General features: G+C 39.8%; 1 protein-coding gene across 2 annotated transcripts; it reads right to left on the reverse strand.

Moving 5' to 3' along the window:
- Positions 1-16: 16 nt before the first annotated feature.
- LOC127966484 (nuclear envelope pore membrane protein POM 121) lies at positions 17-10190 on the reverse strand. 2 transcript variants are annotated; one of them, XM_052567492.1, is made up of 13 exons: positions 9565-10190; positions 8237-8446; positions 7863-8027; positions 7630-7710; positions 7354-7528; positions 7112-7203; positions 6726-6805; positions 6188-6315; positions 6004-6103; positions 5548-5916; positions 3939-5336; positions 2315-2416; positions 17-2236 (listed from the first exon to the last, which is right to left on the reverse strand). In XM_052567492.1, the coding sequence occupies exons 1-13, from the start codon at positions 10116-10118 to the stop codon at positions 2142-2144; spliced, it is 3549 nt and encodes a 1182-aa protein (XP_052423452.1). In that variant the 5' UTR covers positions 10119-10190; the 3' UTR covers positions 17-2141. The 2 variants fall into 2 exon arrangements, with proteins under 2 accessions (XP_052423452.1, XP_052423453.1); XM_052567493.1 differs by having other exon boundaries at positions 17-2203; positions 9565-10183.
- Between the last annotated feature and the right edge of the window lie 3729 nt (positions 10191-13919).

The following is a 13919-nucleotide window of genomic DNA, read 5'->3' on the forward strand; positions in this document are numbered from 1 at the left end:
GAAGAGCCACAGCAAGTCAGCTTTACATTTTATTGGAAACCAGCATGTCATTATCAGAGCATTTATGCAGACACAACACAATCTGTGTGCCGCTTCATTCAGATCTCCATTCACGCACAAACTAAGCATTCACTAACAGCAACGTTTGAAAATCATACAACTGCTCTCAAACATTCACAGCTTGAGCAATCCGGCTCTCATCTCATTTTCTCAACAGTCTACACGTCTCGCTTGTATTTGGTATGGCTTTCTAATAAACCGAAAGCCTGGGCTCATGCCTCCTTGCATCAGTCTGGGCATGAGGATACTTCAAAAAATGTGATGAATTACAAAATGTTAAGACCCACATGAGAAAATCCATGCAAAGGGGGACTAAGATGGCTACATCATTGTAAAAACAACTGCTGTCCCCAATTCAGTGGATTTTTCAGGGTAAACCAAATAAAAATACAATACACCTCTAAAATGAATGGTGTTTTTGTGCTTCCATATGTGTGCATTGAAATACTAATTAAATCCAGTGTTTTGTGGATATACAACATCGTATATTGACAAAAACAAATATTAGACAGCTCTGTCACGTAACAGACCTGAGAACATGTTAAGACTTCAAATCTTCAGGTATCGGAGGTCTACATAATGTGTTGACTGCATTTCCCAACATCCCAAGACATGCCTTTTCAATCTCAGCTTGACTATTCACTAAATCTTATTTTAAAACATCACAAGCATGCGCAACCCATATATTTCATACAAAACTCCAGTAATGGCTTTCATGCACATTTAAAAAAAGAAAGAACGAAAAGGAAAATGTAAATAATAAATAGCATGTAAGCCTCTCTAGGTTAAATCAAATCTAAATGAGAAAAAATATTTTAAACCAACATTCATCAATGCAAATGCCGCATCCTCTATACTCCTGAAATTCACACATTTTGGGGGTACTTTAGAGTTATTTTTTGCACTTATTTAATTTGATCACTCAGTCAAATGTTTCCAAACACAAAGTATGCACTTCTACCGAGTTTGAAATTGGACTCTTTAGTCAGTAATCAAAAATAACTGGAGTTGAGATCATATTCTCTAGAAACACATTATTATGAAAGAACAAGCATCCATTTCTCAAGAGTACAAATCTGACATCATCCGTAATATGTAACCAGAAGCAAAACACACTAAGGCACACAGAGCAATGAATGAGTAAAAAAAAAAAATCCAGTGCCTGAAAGTCAAATAAACAAACACTGATGGCAGATGCAATGGCTATAGAAATGTGGTTTTGCCTACATGTTTGCGTTAAGTGCTGACTGTATAATATTAGATCGAATGAGGCAGACTGCAGTAAATCATCTCAGCTAGGACACAGGTGCACATTTAAAATGGAGAGGTAGTAAAACAGGGCATGGTGTGTCACACTAAAAACATCAGCTTTGGTTTTAGACAGATATCCAATGTATGATAAACAGATACATAAACAGTGCTTCTCTTAAAAGAATGTGAAGAAAAAGCTATGTAAAATTTGATGGTTTATTATAAAAAGAAAAAAAAAACTAAATGAAACGGGAAACATTCACGTTTTGAAGGCTTAACAAAAATAAATACAAATTCTACTAAGCATGATGAAAAAGAATGACAAATCTACACTAATTGCAAAAAAAAAAAAAAAAAAAAAAAAATGTATTAACCGGATCTAAAAAAAGAGGGCATTTGACTACTCCAACAAAAGAGTCAAAATTAACAGGCCTGGACTGAATTTATGTGTGAGTCCAGATTTGAAAGTCTCTTTTTCTTTCAAGTATAATTCAACTCCCGTTTGCCATCCATCCCCGACACCAGACGCCCTCATCAGACATTTACAGACTCCAATAGTGAGGTGGTGATGAGTTTCGGTGGGCGCAGCCAACAGCAGAGACGGGCTGCCCGGTACTCTAAAATCAACACCCCATGAGCCTCGATCCTAGACGCCTGACCAGCCCTGACAGTAACCCTGTAGGGTTGTAGAGATGAGGTCTGACTGAGAGCCTTGTTGTGTTTGGACCAGCAGCAGTAGCAGCGGTGTCTGGGGCAGGTGGGACAGCCGGAAGAGTGGTTGCAGAGTCCAGATGACCATAATGACAGGGACAGGACTCACATCAGCCACATTACTTCTTTCTTGGGTGCTGTCTGCGTGCTTGTAATCGTCGAGGCGCAGTGGCCTTGGAGCCTGTTCCAATAGAGAAGGTGGCTGGTGAAACACCTAAAAGGATTAAAACATTTATAAGATGGAGAGAATTATTATGCAATATTTAAAAAACTAGAAGTGACTGTATTTTACCAAATGGTGAGGCACCCATTGCTCCAAATCCTGGGGTTCCAGGACTGCCGAATGGCACTGACATTCCTGCAGAGGCCTGGCCAAAAGCAGGAGTTGATGTTCCTAAGACAACACAGGACAGACAAGAAGAGTGTAAGAGGACTGCTTTACTGATTTCCCACATTTTAATAAGAATGTATCTTTGACGGGAACCAACAATCTTCAAAAAAAGTTATTATCTTATAAAGTAGCATGCATGAGCACAGCTTTGCTTTCTATGCCACTGTTACCAGTAGGGTGACGAGACGTCCCGAAATCTAAACTGTTGCCCCGACTCCCGAATCTGGCCCGTGAATGAATTGTCCCAAAAATTATACTAAAGCAAAATCTTGAGTAGTTATTGTCTGATAAACATTAAAAACTGTCTGTGGAGGTGGAGTCATCTTTTTTCTAAGTTCAAAAAAAATACCGTAGGCAGCTAGGCACGAATTTAGATATTCATTTATCTAATTTATCTATATGCACAAAGACAATACAACCTTTTTTTCCCCTTTTTGTTTTAAAGCTTGATGAAGAGAGCGCAAGTTTCTGTAGCTGCGAGGAGGACAGTGATGCACACGTACAGGAATGATTGACAGTTCGCGGCACTGTGTACAAAAAAAAATACTCCGCTACACAATTATTTAGTTATTTTCGTTTAAGCTAATTGGTGTTAGTGTTACAGAAAGGTCTAATTTACACACTGTTACAACAGTCATTGTTTATTTACAATGACTTGAGTTCATGATTTTACTGTTGTTGTTTTTGTGGCAGACTAAAGACTAATGACAGACGGTTGATCTTTGAATAAAAATGTGTTTAGTTAAGGTTTGAAATTCATTATCTTTTATTATAGGCTACGCAGTGGAATATCATAGAAGCCACCCGTCCCGTCACCCAAGACTGCAGACATCATCAGAATAGTTCAAAAAGTGCAGAAAAAACGGCTCTGGCAGCATTATTATATTCTAGATCATAACCTCTGGTCAGACACAAATCAGGAACACAAAAGGCAAGCTACTGCTAATTTTGAACACAATTTACACCATACATGTTTTTGCACGTTTGACAAAATCTGGTAATACAAGTAACTGCTGGGTGGAGCATCTGTGGGAGGAAAAGGGAGTAAATGGCACCCAATAATCAGGATGAAAACAAACTGGTACAGGAACTGCAGTTACACACTGGTTTTGTCATGTATTCAAACAGAAAATATGAAGCAAGTGTAAATAACCACACTATTTGATTGCAAAATAGCAATGATTGTGTAGTTTATTAGTGTAGTTTTACCTGTCTGGTTTACTTATTAAATCTGTTAAGTTTAAAAACTAATTCACAAAATAATTGCATTATATATATATATATATATATATATATATATATATATATATATATATATATATATATATATATATATATAACTTTTTATACATAGTTCTATGTATATTTCACACACACCCACACTAGTTAATATTATTTGTATTTACAATTTCTTTTTTTTCATAGGCAGCGCTGATATGTGAGAGCACATACATATCATCATCCACTACAATAGATCAATATCAAATAGAACCTTCCTGACCTTTCTCAATATAAACAAACTTACCAAAAGCAGGCTTGTTATCAGGGTTACTGGCTCCAAAGGAAAACCCTGGCGTTTGAGCTGCAGGCGCAGGGGTTCCAAACGGTGCTGCTGAGAGCGAAGCCCCGAAGTTAAACCCTCCAGAAGCAGGAGGCGCCGGAGTACTCGGAGCAGCGTTCTGAGTGGCTGTTGATGCCCCTCCAAAGGTAAATGTAGGAGCCGGGGCTGGGAGAGGAGCCACAGTCTGTGTGGAGGCACCAAAGGCAGGAGCCGCAGAAGGGGTTGTGGTGTTTCCAAAAGAGAAGCCAGCTCCACCAAATGTAGGCTGACTGGTAGTCCCAAACGCAGGTGCTGCTGTGCTGGCAGCGGCTCCAAACATGAATGTTGATGTGCCACTACTTCCACCGCCGGCCCCAAACGTGAAAGGCTTTGAAGCAGCGGGGGTCTGCTGTGTGGATGCTGGGAAGGTTGACGGTGCAGTGAAGGTTGAGCTCCCGAAAGTGGTTTGCTTTGTGGGCGTCTCTGAGGATGTAGTGGTACTGCTGGTCATGCCAAACCCACCAAACGGAGTGGATGTGGAGTTCTGGTTTGCCGAAAGCTGGCCAAACGTGAACGTGCTTTGGGCCTGTGGGGCGGGTGCAGGTTTTGCTGCTCCAAACTGAAAAGCAGAGGTGGTGCCACTAACATTAACAGTGTTGGTGTTTAGCGTAGGGGCAGCCGTCGCAGTCAGTGTGGCTCCAAATTGGAACGTGGCATTTGTTGCAGGAGTGGATGTGGCTGTTGCGGTCCAGCTTCCAATCAAAGACTGGGAAGAAGTTTGTGTGGTTGGGGCGGGAGATGATGTGGACCCCATCGCTGACTGGGTACTGGTTAATCCACCAAATAACATCCCACTGTTCTGTGAAACTGGAGCAGCAGGGGTTGATGTTGTTGGTGTCTGCCCAAAGGAACTAATGCCACCTCCTGTGCCAAATAAAGGCTTGAAGGTGGGCTGGGTGGGTTTGACCTCTGCTGAGGAAGCAGGCGTGGTGCTTGCTGCCCCGAAAATGGGCTTAAATCCAGATGACAGGGAACTGCTAATGCTATTGACTGATGCAACTGTGGTCGTAGGTGCAGCAACTGTGGATTTAGGAGGCTTAGGTTCAGGAGTGGCCACAGGATTAATCGAACTGAACAGGCTGCTTCCTCCACCAAGGGCTGGCTTGCTGGATGTGGGTTGAAGAGGTTGGGCCAGCATCTGAGCAAATGCAGAGGGCATGGAAGTGGCTGGCTTGGAGGCACGTGTTGATATGAATTGATATGATTGGGTAGAGAATGAGGGCTGCAGAGTGGTAAGGCCCGACTCAGATTTGACAACTCCACTGCTCGGGTTTGTGGGGGCAAAAGCAGTTGTAGAAAGACTGGACGCAGACACTGCTGGAGCTGTATAGAGTGACAAAGGCATACAAGATCATGTTAAAATGAATGGCTCAAGGACCCAAAAGAAATACATAAATCGTAAAAAAAAAAAATGTAAATAAACAATGTTTTAAACAAGTGCTGTTCTTTTGAACGGTCTACTCTACAAACAGTCCTGAAGAAAAAAAAAATTACCCCAAATCTGTAAAACCAGTGGAAAATAATTTCTACATACCTGCAGTGGTAGTGCCCATTAGAGTGGGAGCATTGAGAAGCGGATTATTCTTCATGTTTTTCAGGGACTCCAGGAGAGGGTTTGAGATGCTTGTAGATGGAGCAGTTGGAGCAGCTGGTGTGGTAGAGATGGAGGGGGCTGAGGTGAGAGTGAGGGGTGCAGTGATAGTGAGGTCGATAGTTGGAGCGGGAGTTGTAGTAGTGGCTGGTGAGGTCACAGGCACAGGTGTGGAGAGAGATATCAGAGAGGGCGCAGCGCTCACGGCAGGTGCAGTCCCAGATGAAGACGTTGGAGCTGGCTGAGAGAACAGGGTTAAAGAGGGAGCCGGAGTCGGAGTGGGTTCAGAAGATGGAGGAGGGATCTCTGGCTCTGGAAGAAATTATAAATGTAACAGAATTAGCTGCAAGCATTTCATTGTATTTATAGCCGATCCAGGCAAGAGTGAAGAGAACATACCAGGCTCCTCCAGGACCTTCTGTATCTGGCTGAGAGCGGCTTTCTTCTCAATATCTAGATCTTTCACGGTGATCGTATAGCCAAGTTCAGGAGGTGGTGGCTGCAGACACAATGACACAGTGATGAATATCCACTATGCAAATGTCTGGTGGAAATGGGAATCAATAGCAGCTTCGTTACTTACTAAATAAATCTGATCTCCTCTGTTTGTTGTCACCAGCTGGATTTTGCGCTTACGTTTGCCACTGCCACCTCCAGAGTCAGATGTCATTCTTGATGCAACATGTGCCTCAGATTTTGGAGTAGGTTTAGCTGGTAGAAATAAACCCAAAATTAATTTTTTTTTTTAGCATTCCTTGTGCAAAACATTTACCCCTGGTTTCACAGTCAAGGCTTAAACCTAGTCCCAGACTAAAATGCATGTCTAGGCTGTTTTACCTGAAAGAAACTTTCAGGTAAACTTTCTTTTTTCGATGAACTAACTCTTTAAAATAGGTCAGTGCCATTACTTTGTCTCAAGATGCACACAAATAATGTTATTTTCTAAGGAACATTTATAAAAGATATTTAAATGTTCTAATTAAACCTGGCTTAACCTAAAGCCCTGTCTGTAAAACCATGCCATAATCTTTCATTAATACCATGAATCAATACTATATTATATAAAGTTACAATAAATTAGATATTAAATCAAAAATGCATAATATAACATGTTTCCTCACTAGTAGCAGGTGCAGGGTCAGCTGCCACCTTATCCATTTTCACAAAGGAAGTAGAACTTGGTGAGGTAGCATCTTCCTCCCTACAGCACACAAAACATGAACAGATTAAAATAAGAATGTTTTGAGCAAACCCTTTACAATAATGAGCAATTATGTGTTCATCTGACATCGATTATACATTTTACAGCTGTGTTTACTCAATAGGCACAATACAACAGAATGAAACATAAGTCTTTAGATGCACTTTACTGAAATAAACTTTTAGCCCAGCCTGCTCTATTGCAGTGACAGTAAATACGACAAAAAAAAAATCAGCCTTGATGAACAAATCTTATTAAGGTTTATCAAACTCCAATGAATGGTGGTGTACATTTAAAGATTCCTACCTTGCTTTCTTAGCAGCTCGCTCTGGAGTCTGACACCGAGAACCTCCTGGGCTTGTGAAAGGAGAAAGACTGAGACTGGATGCTGCTCTTCTCTGGAAATACAAAATTTAAGAATTGAGTCAATGAAAGCAAAACAGTACAAAAAAACGTAAAGCAATAATCATCAATATGCTCACTAACTACCATTTCTCATTACATTTCCTCAGTTTGCAACACTATGAGAAAATGGTCAAATGAAATACCTGTGGATAACCCTGTGAAGAACTGTAAGAACTGCGAATGGGATTTCGGATAGATCCAGGCACCCCACTGGGAACAGGAGCACCACTTACAGAGCTGATAGAGGAGGTTCGAGAACGCTTCATAATGGACTCTTCATTGAGAGAAGAGTTCATCCCTCTCTTCAAACTACCTGGTCTGAGGAGGAGAGGAAATGTAATAAGAGATAATGTGATAAAACCCCAATGTTTAACATACGTAGAGGCAGATTTTACAATGGAAGGTGTATGGTCACCCACTTTGGCACAAGCTGAGATGGAACTCCATTTGCAAGAAGTGGCTCAAACGCTGACTGAGAGCTTCCGCTGCTGTCATGTCGCCTAATGAGAACAAGACAATTATTTGGTGACACTACAAAAACCAAGAGCAAAACCTTTAAGTTCTACACACCATGGAAAGTTACAACCTAACAAACTCGGAGGATAAGATTGTGTGACGACTTTCATTTGGTCACTTTCTGCCCATCACATACCTCCTTTTGCTCTTCTGACCAGAAGAAGCACTCCTGTCCTCCTCATCAACCTCCCTCTTCCTGCTTTCTCGGAGCACGCTCAGAACAGCTTCTCTGGAGCAGGGGTCTGTCTGGGCTCCAATAACTGGAGATTTGACTGCTTCAGGGGAATTCACGTGATTGAAGCTAGAATCAATACAGCATTTACAAATTAGCAAAGCAGATTTCTCTCGACAATGCCCTCCAATTTAATCCTGCAGTAACTGTGGCATCTATAGACAAGGTATTAGGAGAGAAATAATCCCAAACAGGATTTAATGACACTACAGACAAATACAAAAGCTATTTTAATGCTAGTATACTTCATTCAATCTACAGAATTTAAAGCAACTTACAATGATGATCGAGTGGGGTCTGGTCTGGCAATCTTCACCGTGACCGGACTGTGAACAGCAGGTGAATTGCGTTGGGTGAGGACATTCTTCTTACGCAAACCATCCCAGTTTCCAGGTGGAATCACTCCAATGGGGGACGTCCCTGTCTGCTGAAGGGGATAATGTCTTTGGGGGGTGATGGTGAACCGACTTGCAGTGCCCACAGTGTCCCTAATGGCATTGAAACATCAACAGGTAAGTGCTTCAAAAGAGCTTTAATCAAAAACACCTTCACAAAAAATAATAATAAATCTTGCTAATGATATGGTTTTAAAGATTTTAAAATATCAAAACAAGCTTCCTATGCTTGCTCACCATTTATTTGATAAAAAATTTAGTAAATTAAATTAATAGTATATTTCTAAATTTAGAGCTCAAATATCCTTATTATAAATATCAAATACAGTTGATCTGCTTAGTATTGTTTTTCATGGAAACCATGATCGCCTATTTATTTTTTACATATTAGAATGATTAGGTGACACTGAAAATTCAGCTTTGCCATTACAGGAATAAATGTTTAATTAAGGTCTATATTACTATTTTTTTTTTTTTATATTCAAACAAATAACTTTTACATTCAAACTGAAAAAAGGGTTACTTTTAACTGTTATATCTCCCAGCAATACTGTACTTTTGATGCAATAATTCAGTCTTGGTAAGCATAATACACTTATTTCAAAGAAAGAAATGCGGGGAAAAAACACCTTCTAAAAATCAAATTTTTGCTTCTCTTATGTCAGTCATTCATATAGCTATAGAACAACATGAAACAAGATTGCCCCAAAAAAAACATAGGCTGAAAAGTAAAATAAATACAAAAAAATCCAAAATAAAACTAATGAAGTGTTACAAAAAATTAAACGGAAATACTAAATTTCAAGACTTAATGTATAAACAAACTATGAAAAAATACCTTGACTCAAGAAAACCAAATTAATTGGGTTTTCAATTCAACATATTAGAAGACAAGGATGTTGGCGACGCAAGTGCGAGCAGAGCTGTCACAATGCTGTTTCATATTAAGTGGAAAGCCCTACACGTGAACCGGTGTAGGAGGAGCAGTGCGCCTGACAAGCTCCAGGAACTCCCACATTTTCAAATCGTGGAGGGAATACTGGGACAACTTGTATGTTTGAACAAACGAGAATGCCAAACGTGTAAAAACACGATCCTGATAGACGTTAAATGTTTTATTAGAGCATAAACAGAATAATCTCTAATACATTCCTATTAAAACACGTGAGCTTAAACAGAGAAAGCGACAAGACAAAGCATTTGGTGTTTACCCGAATGACAGTCTTCTGTTAGGGGTGTGCACAGCATGATTCGGTCGGGCGAGTCTCTCCCGGAGCTGATCTCTGGGGCGCATGAAAGCCCCCGAGCCTGCAGCGGACCTCACCGCTGCGGAGGGGCTTTCTTCAGTCTTGGCGAGGTAACTTCCCATGAGTATATCCCGAGGGCTGAACACCGAGTCACTGAGCGTGTGGTCTCTTTTATGATATGAGCCCGCAAAGTGTCTATCGCTGGGTGACACGAAAGAATTTCTAGAATCACTTTTACGTAACTTGTTTCTGTTGGCGGCCGGGACTCCACTTAAAGTCTTGCCCGGTAACCAGCGCAGCAGAGCCGACGGGACGCTCAGTTCACGGCGAGGATTGAGGCCTAGTCTCTCGAAGAGCTGCAGCTCCTCCGCTTTATGAAAATAAACTACAGAAGACACGACACCGATAAAAATTATGTACAAATAAGCTGGTATGTAGCTCAAAACAAGTAAAAGGAGGAATAAAGAGAACACCGCAGCAGAGAAAACGACTAGCCGCCGTTTATCTTCAGGAGACATGGCAGCACCGCGCCGCCGAGGGAAGATATCCCATAATTCCCCGCGCCCGCGCGCGTTGTTTACGTCTCGATGATGTTGGCGACTGCACGCTTGCGGATTAGATTGATTACAGTGTTTTACCGCCCACTAGCGTTGAACTATGAAAGCAACAATAGCATTTCTGTTTGTATTACATATTTAATAGCGGCAGAAAAACCAAGCATTCACTATATTATGTTTTGTTATTACTCACAATTTTAACCCCTGAGAAAAAAATGAAAATCATACACACATATATAGAGAGATCATCAAATAGAATAGAATAGAATGAATAATAGAATAGAATCAGCATGTAAGAATGATTTCAGCGACACTGAAGCCTGGAGAAATGATGCTGAAAATTCAGCTTTTCCATCGCAGGAATAAATAGCATTTGAAAAATATATTTATAAATATAAATAGTAAGTAGTAATATTTCACAATATTACTGTCATTATATATATATATAGAGAGAGAGAGAGAGAGAGAGAGAGAGAGAGAGTGATCTCAGATTACTGACCTCTTTCCAGTACACTTGCATTTGTTCTTCTTTACATTTGATTTGTACTTAGATTCTTCTGATATGTGAATTGATGAATGAAAGCATTTTACTTTATTTTATAATTTTATTGTATACGTGTAGCAGTGTGACTGAAGTCACATACCGTTTCTTCCTCTTATAATTCAGTGGCAACTAGATGGCGCAAATCGATTAAAATACAACCTCAGGCTACATTTTACGTGAACAGTTTTTAGTTTCGCAGACCATTTTATCGAAAGACAATTAGGAAAAAAAAAACAATTAATAATTGCTCAAGCTATACTTAATTTACATATCGACCAGAATAGTACAAATTAGAACAAGTAAGGACATGAAACAGTAAGAAGTAAAGAAAAATGTAATAAAAATAATAAAGGAAGAAAAAAAGTTGATACGTTGGAAGCATAGACACATTAGGTCATAAAACACCACATGTTCGCTGTGAACTAATCCATTCAATAGTGGGATAGTTACATTTACAAATTAAATATATAAACAAAGCATTTCCTCAGAAATTCACTCTGTTTCACGAATTGAGACTGCTCAAATACATCCAAGCTAGGCTTGATATCAGACTTAGCGCATTAGCTATAATGTTTGGTAACCACATGTGTTGGCGCCTTCTGTTAACCCCTAAATGTTTTATTTTTGGACATGTATCACACCCTAGTTAAACAATTCTATTCTTTTCCCCTGGAATGTTGTATAAATATAATTGTATAAATATATATCTCCAGTAACATCACTGTACCTACTATTTTGGAAGGGGAGTAGCATTACCTTTCTACTTTAGACAATGTCAATTGCTAATCAATGTTTATCTTTAACATGAGCGTTATATAAGATTCTTAAATAACTTATACATAGACATATTACATAGTAACAAACCCAACAAACTTTACAATAAACCCCAAATGTGTTTGAAAATCCAAATTAGATTCTCTCAGATGACTTGGGAAAGTGATGCACCTGTCAGGGTCTTAATTTACAGAGGCCTTTCTCAACTCATGGCACCTTGTTGCCACTGCAGATTAAAAAGTGCATGGGTAACGTCTGCACTGCAGGTGGTCCGTTGTTGATATCAGCTTAGCATTTGAATAAGCGGCACAGCGTTAACCCAGCTGCTCTAACATTTTAAAAGGGCAGGTGTGTTACCCAAAGCCTTAAAATACTCATTTCCATTCAGCATGCTTCAGCCTTTTGTTTCGGACAGTGCTTGGGTGGCTGTTTGCCAGGAGGAGGGTCTGAATCTATTGCTCTGAACGCTTTTATCATGCATGTATACACACACTCACACACAGATTGGCCAGGGTTCATTCAGGCACCCCCTTGCTTCTCTTCATTGGCCTTATTCTGTTATGAGCTGAGTGCAGATGGTGCAGACCTTCTGCTGGTGTAATGGTTTTAACCTGGCCGGGCTCAGATTAATGGCCCTGCTTGAACCAGGAAGTGCTAAAGCCAATTACATCCTGAAAATCATCCCCCTTCTGCAAATCTGCATCAGACACACATGCCTCCCCCTTTAATCTCATTGGGAGGTGCTATTTACTCAAATACGCTCATCCTCTTGATCCTCCATTGTTGATGGCCAAATATTTTTTGTTACTTTTTTGAGGGGAATCTAGTCAGTGAAAGAGAGAGAGAAAGAGAGCAAAGGAAAAGTCTTTTATTTTTCATGTAGCTAATTTCCTGCATCAGACAAGTTTTGGCTTTGTTACTAACATCAACCTTCTTCCCGGTCCCCCTCCCAAACCATCTGCTGCTGTGAGGGCAGCATAATTACCCCAAACAAGCCCCTTCCCCCTGGACAAAAGCCTCTGGCTTTCCTGATTAGATGTACCCCACCACATATGATTGTGTGTTACTCTCCTTGCCTCAGACAAGGAAACACAAATTATATTTGGGTTAGACCTAGAGAGCAATACAGCATTTTCAGTGCTAAGTTATAGTTTTAATGAGCAGGAAGCACAACTATTTTACCTGACTTTCTATACCAGACTTACTTCTATCTGTATGTGTGTGTGTGTGTGTAATTTTCAAGTACACAGTGTCTTGGTAACATGTTACATTAACATTTGATGGCCACAAGGCTTCCGAATACCTTTCTTCATATTTTGAACAATATATATATTATTATCTATTGTGATCTGTTTCGCTTGAAAGGTTCTATCTTTTTATTTTAAAAAAATGACCAGATAAGTGGCCCAAAACTTTATTTGGGACCCCCAATGTATCCCCACTAATAATGAATTGTATTATGAAGTGGTCTGGACTGTTTAAAAGAGAGTTTCGGTCTTACGACTCACAGTTTTGACCAAATAATTAGATAAATGGAAATTCCATTCCAAATAAAATTCCATACATTTGATAATTTATTGTGAAATAGTTATTGTTTCTAGTTTGCATAGTCAGTGGGATTCACATGCAGATTCACTGGTGATCTCTTTATCTGCAGCAGAGAGGCTTGATAATATTGCAGCAGGAAACACTGAGCTGTGTTTGTACACAGTTCAGAAATAATCCAAGTCCAAGAAATCACACACATGCACACGTGCACACCACAGTCTGAGATGAGGCCAGTGGGTGAATAAACCTATATAATCTGAAACCAGTGCAGAGATTACAGTATCTCTAATCCAAATACTTTTATTGGGAACAGTTTCTCATATGCATCAGATTTAAAAAAAAGAGTGTTGAGGATAGATTTTGACATTTAAATGCATGAGTTCATGATTTGTATGTATAAATCTTTTTTTAGTGCAACTTCATGCAACATATAATGTCATCTAATCTTAGGGTTTTGCTCTATATTGGCTTTGGTGGTTTGCTTTGGGTTAGATTGTATATTTTCTGTACAGAGGAGCTGTCTCTGTGTCTCTCCTCATCATTCTCTCTATCACATAGACACTCACTCACTCTGTCCGGGATGGATATCGCAATTATTTTTAGACACAGTGGGTTTGGCCAGCAAGAAGCTTAGTATATACATCATGTGGTTGAGGCAGGCAGCTTTGAGGAGAAGTCGAGAGACACAGAAATACAGACCTCCACCCTATTCCACAACTAGCTACTGGTTTAAATGTATCCCACACCTCATTTCTCATTACCTAAATGTAAAAATACCATTCAAAATTAAAGTATTTTTTCATCTTGGTAGTAGTTGTTTTATTGCTTCCTCTCACAGTCCGTTTGGTTTTATAATAATAATTTCAAATAACTGCTAATATTATGAGTTATATACC

This window comes from Carassius gibelio, chromosome B10 (assembly GCF_023724105.1).
Source record: "Carassius gibelio isolate Cgi1373 ecotype wild population from Czech Republic chromosome B10, carGib1.2-hapl.c, whole genome shotgun sequence".
Lineage (NCBI taxonomy): Eukaryota > Metazoa > Chordata > Actinopteri > Cypriniformes > Cyprinidae > Carassius > Carassius gibelio.

Bases quoted from the DNA above. Each gene is read 5' to 3' on its own strand.
- LOC127966484 (XM_052567492.1), bottom strand. From the start codon at position 10,118: ATGTCTCCTGAAGATAAACGGCGGCTAGTCGTTTTCTCTGCTGCGGTG. The intron at 8,447-9,564 runs GTAAACACCAAA...CAATGCCATTAG, and splicing joins AACAGAAGACTGTCATTCGG to GGACACTGTGGGCACTGCAA. The intron at 8,028-8,236 runs GTAAGTTGCTTT...TATTGATTCTAG, and splicing joins GACCCCACTCGATCATCATT to CTTCAATCACGTGAATTCCC.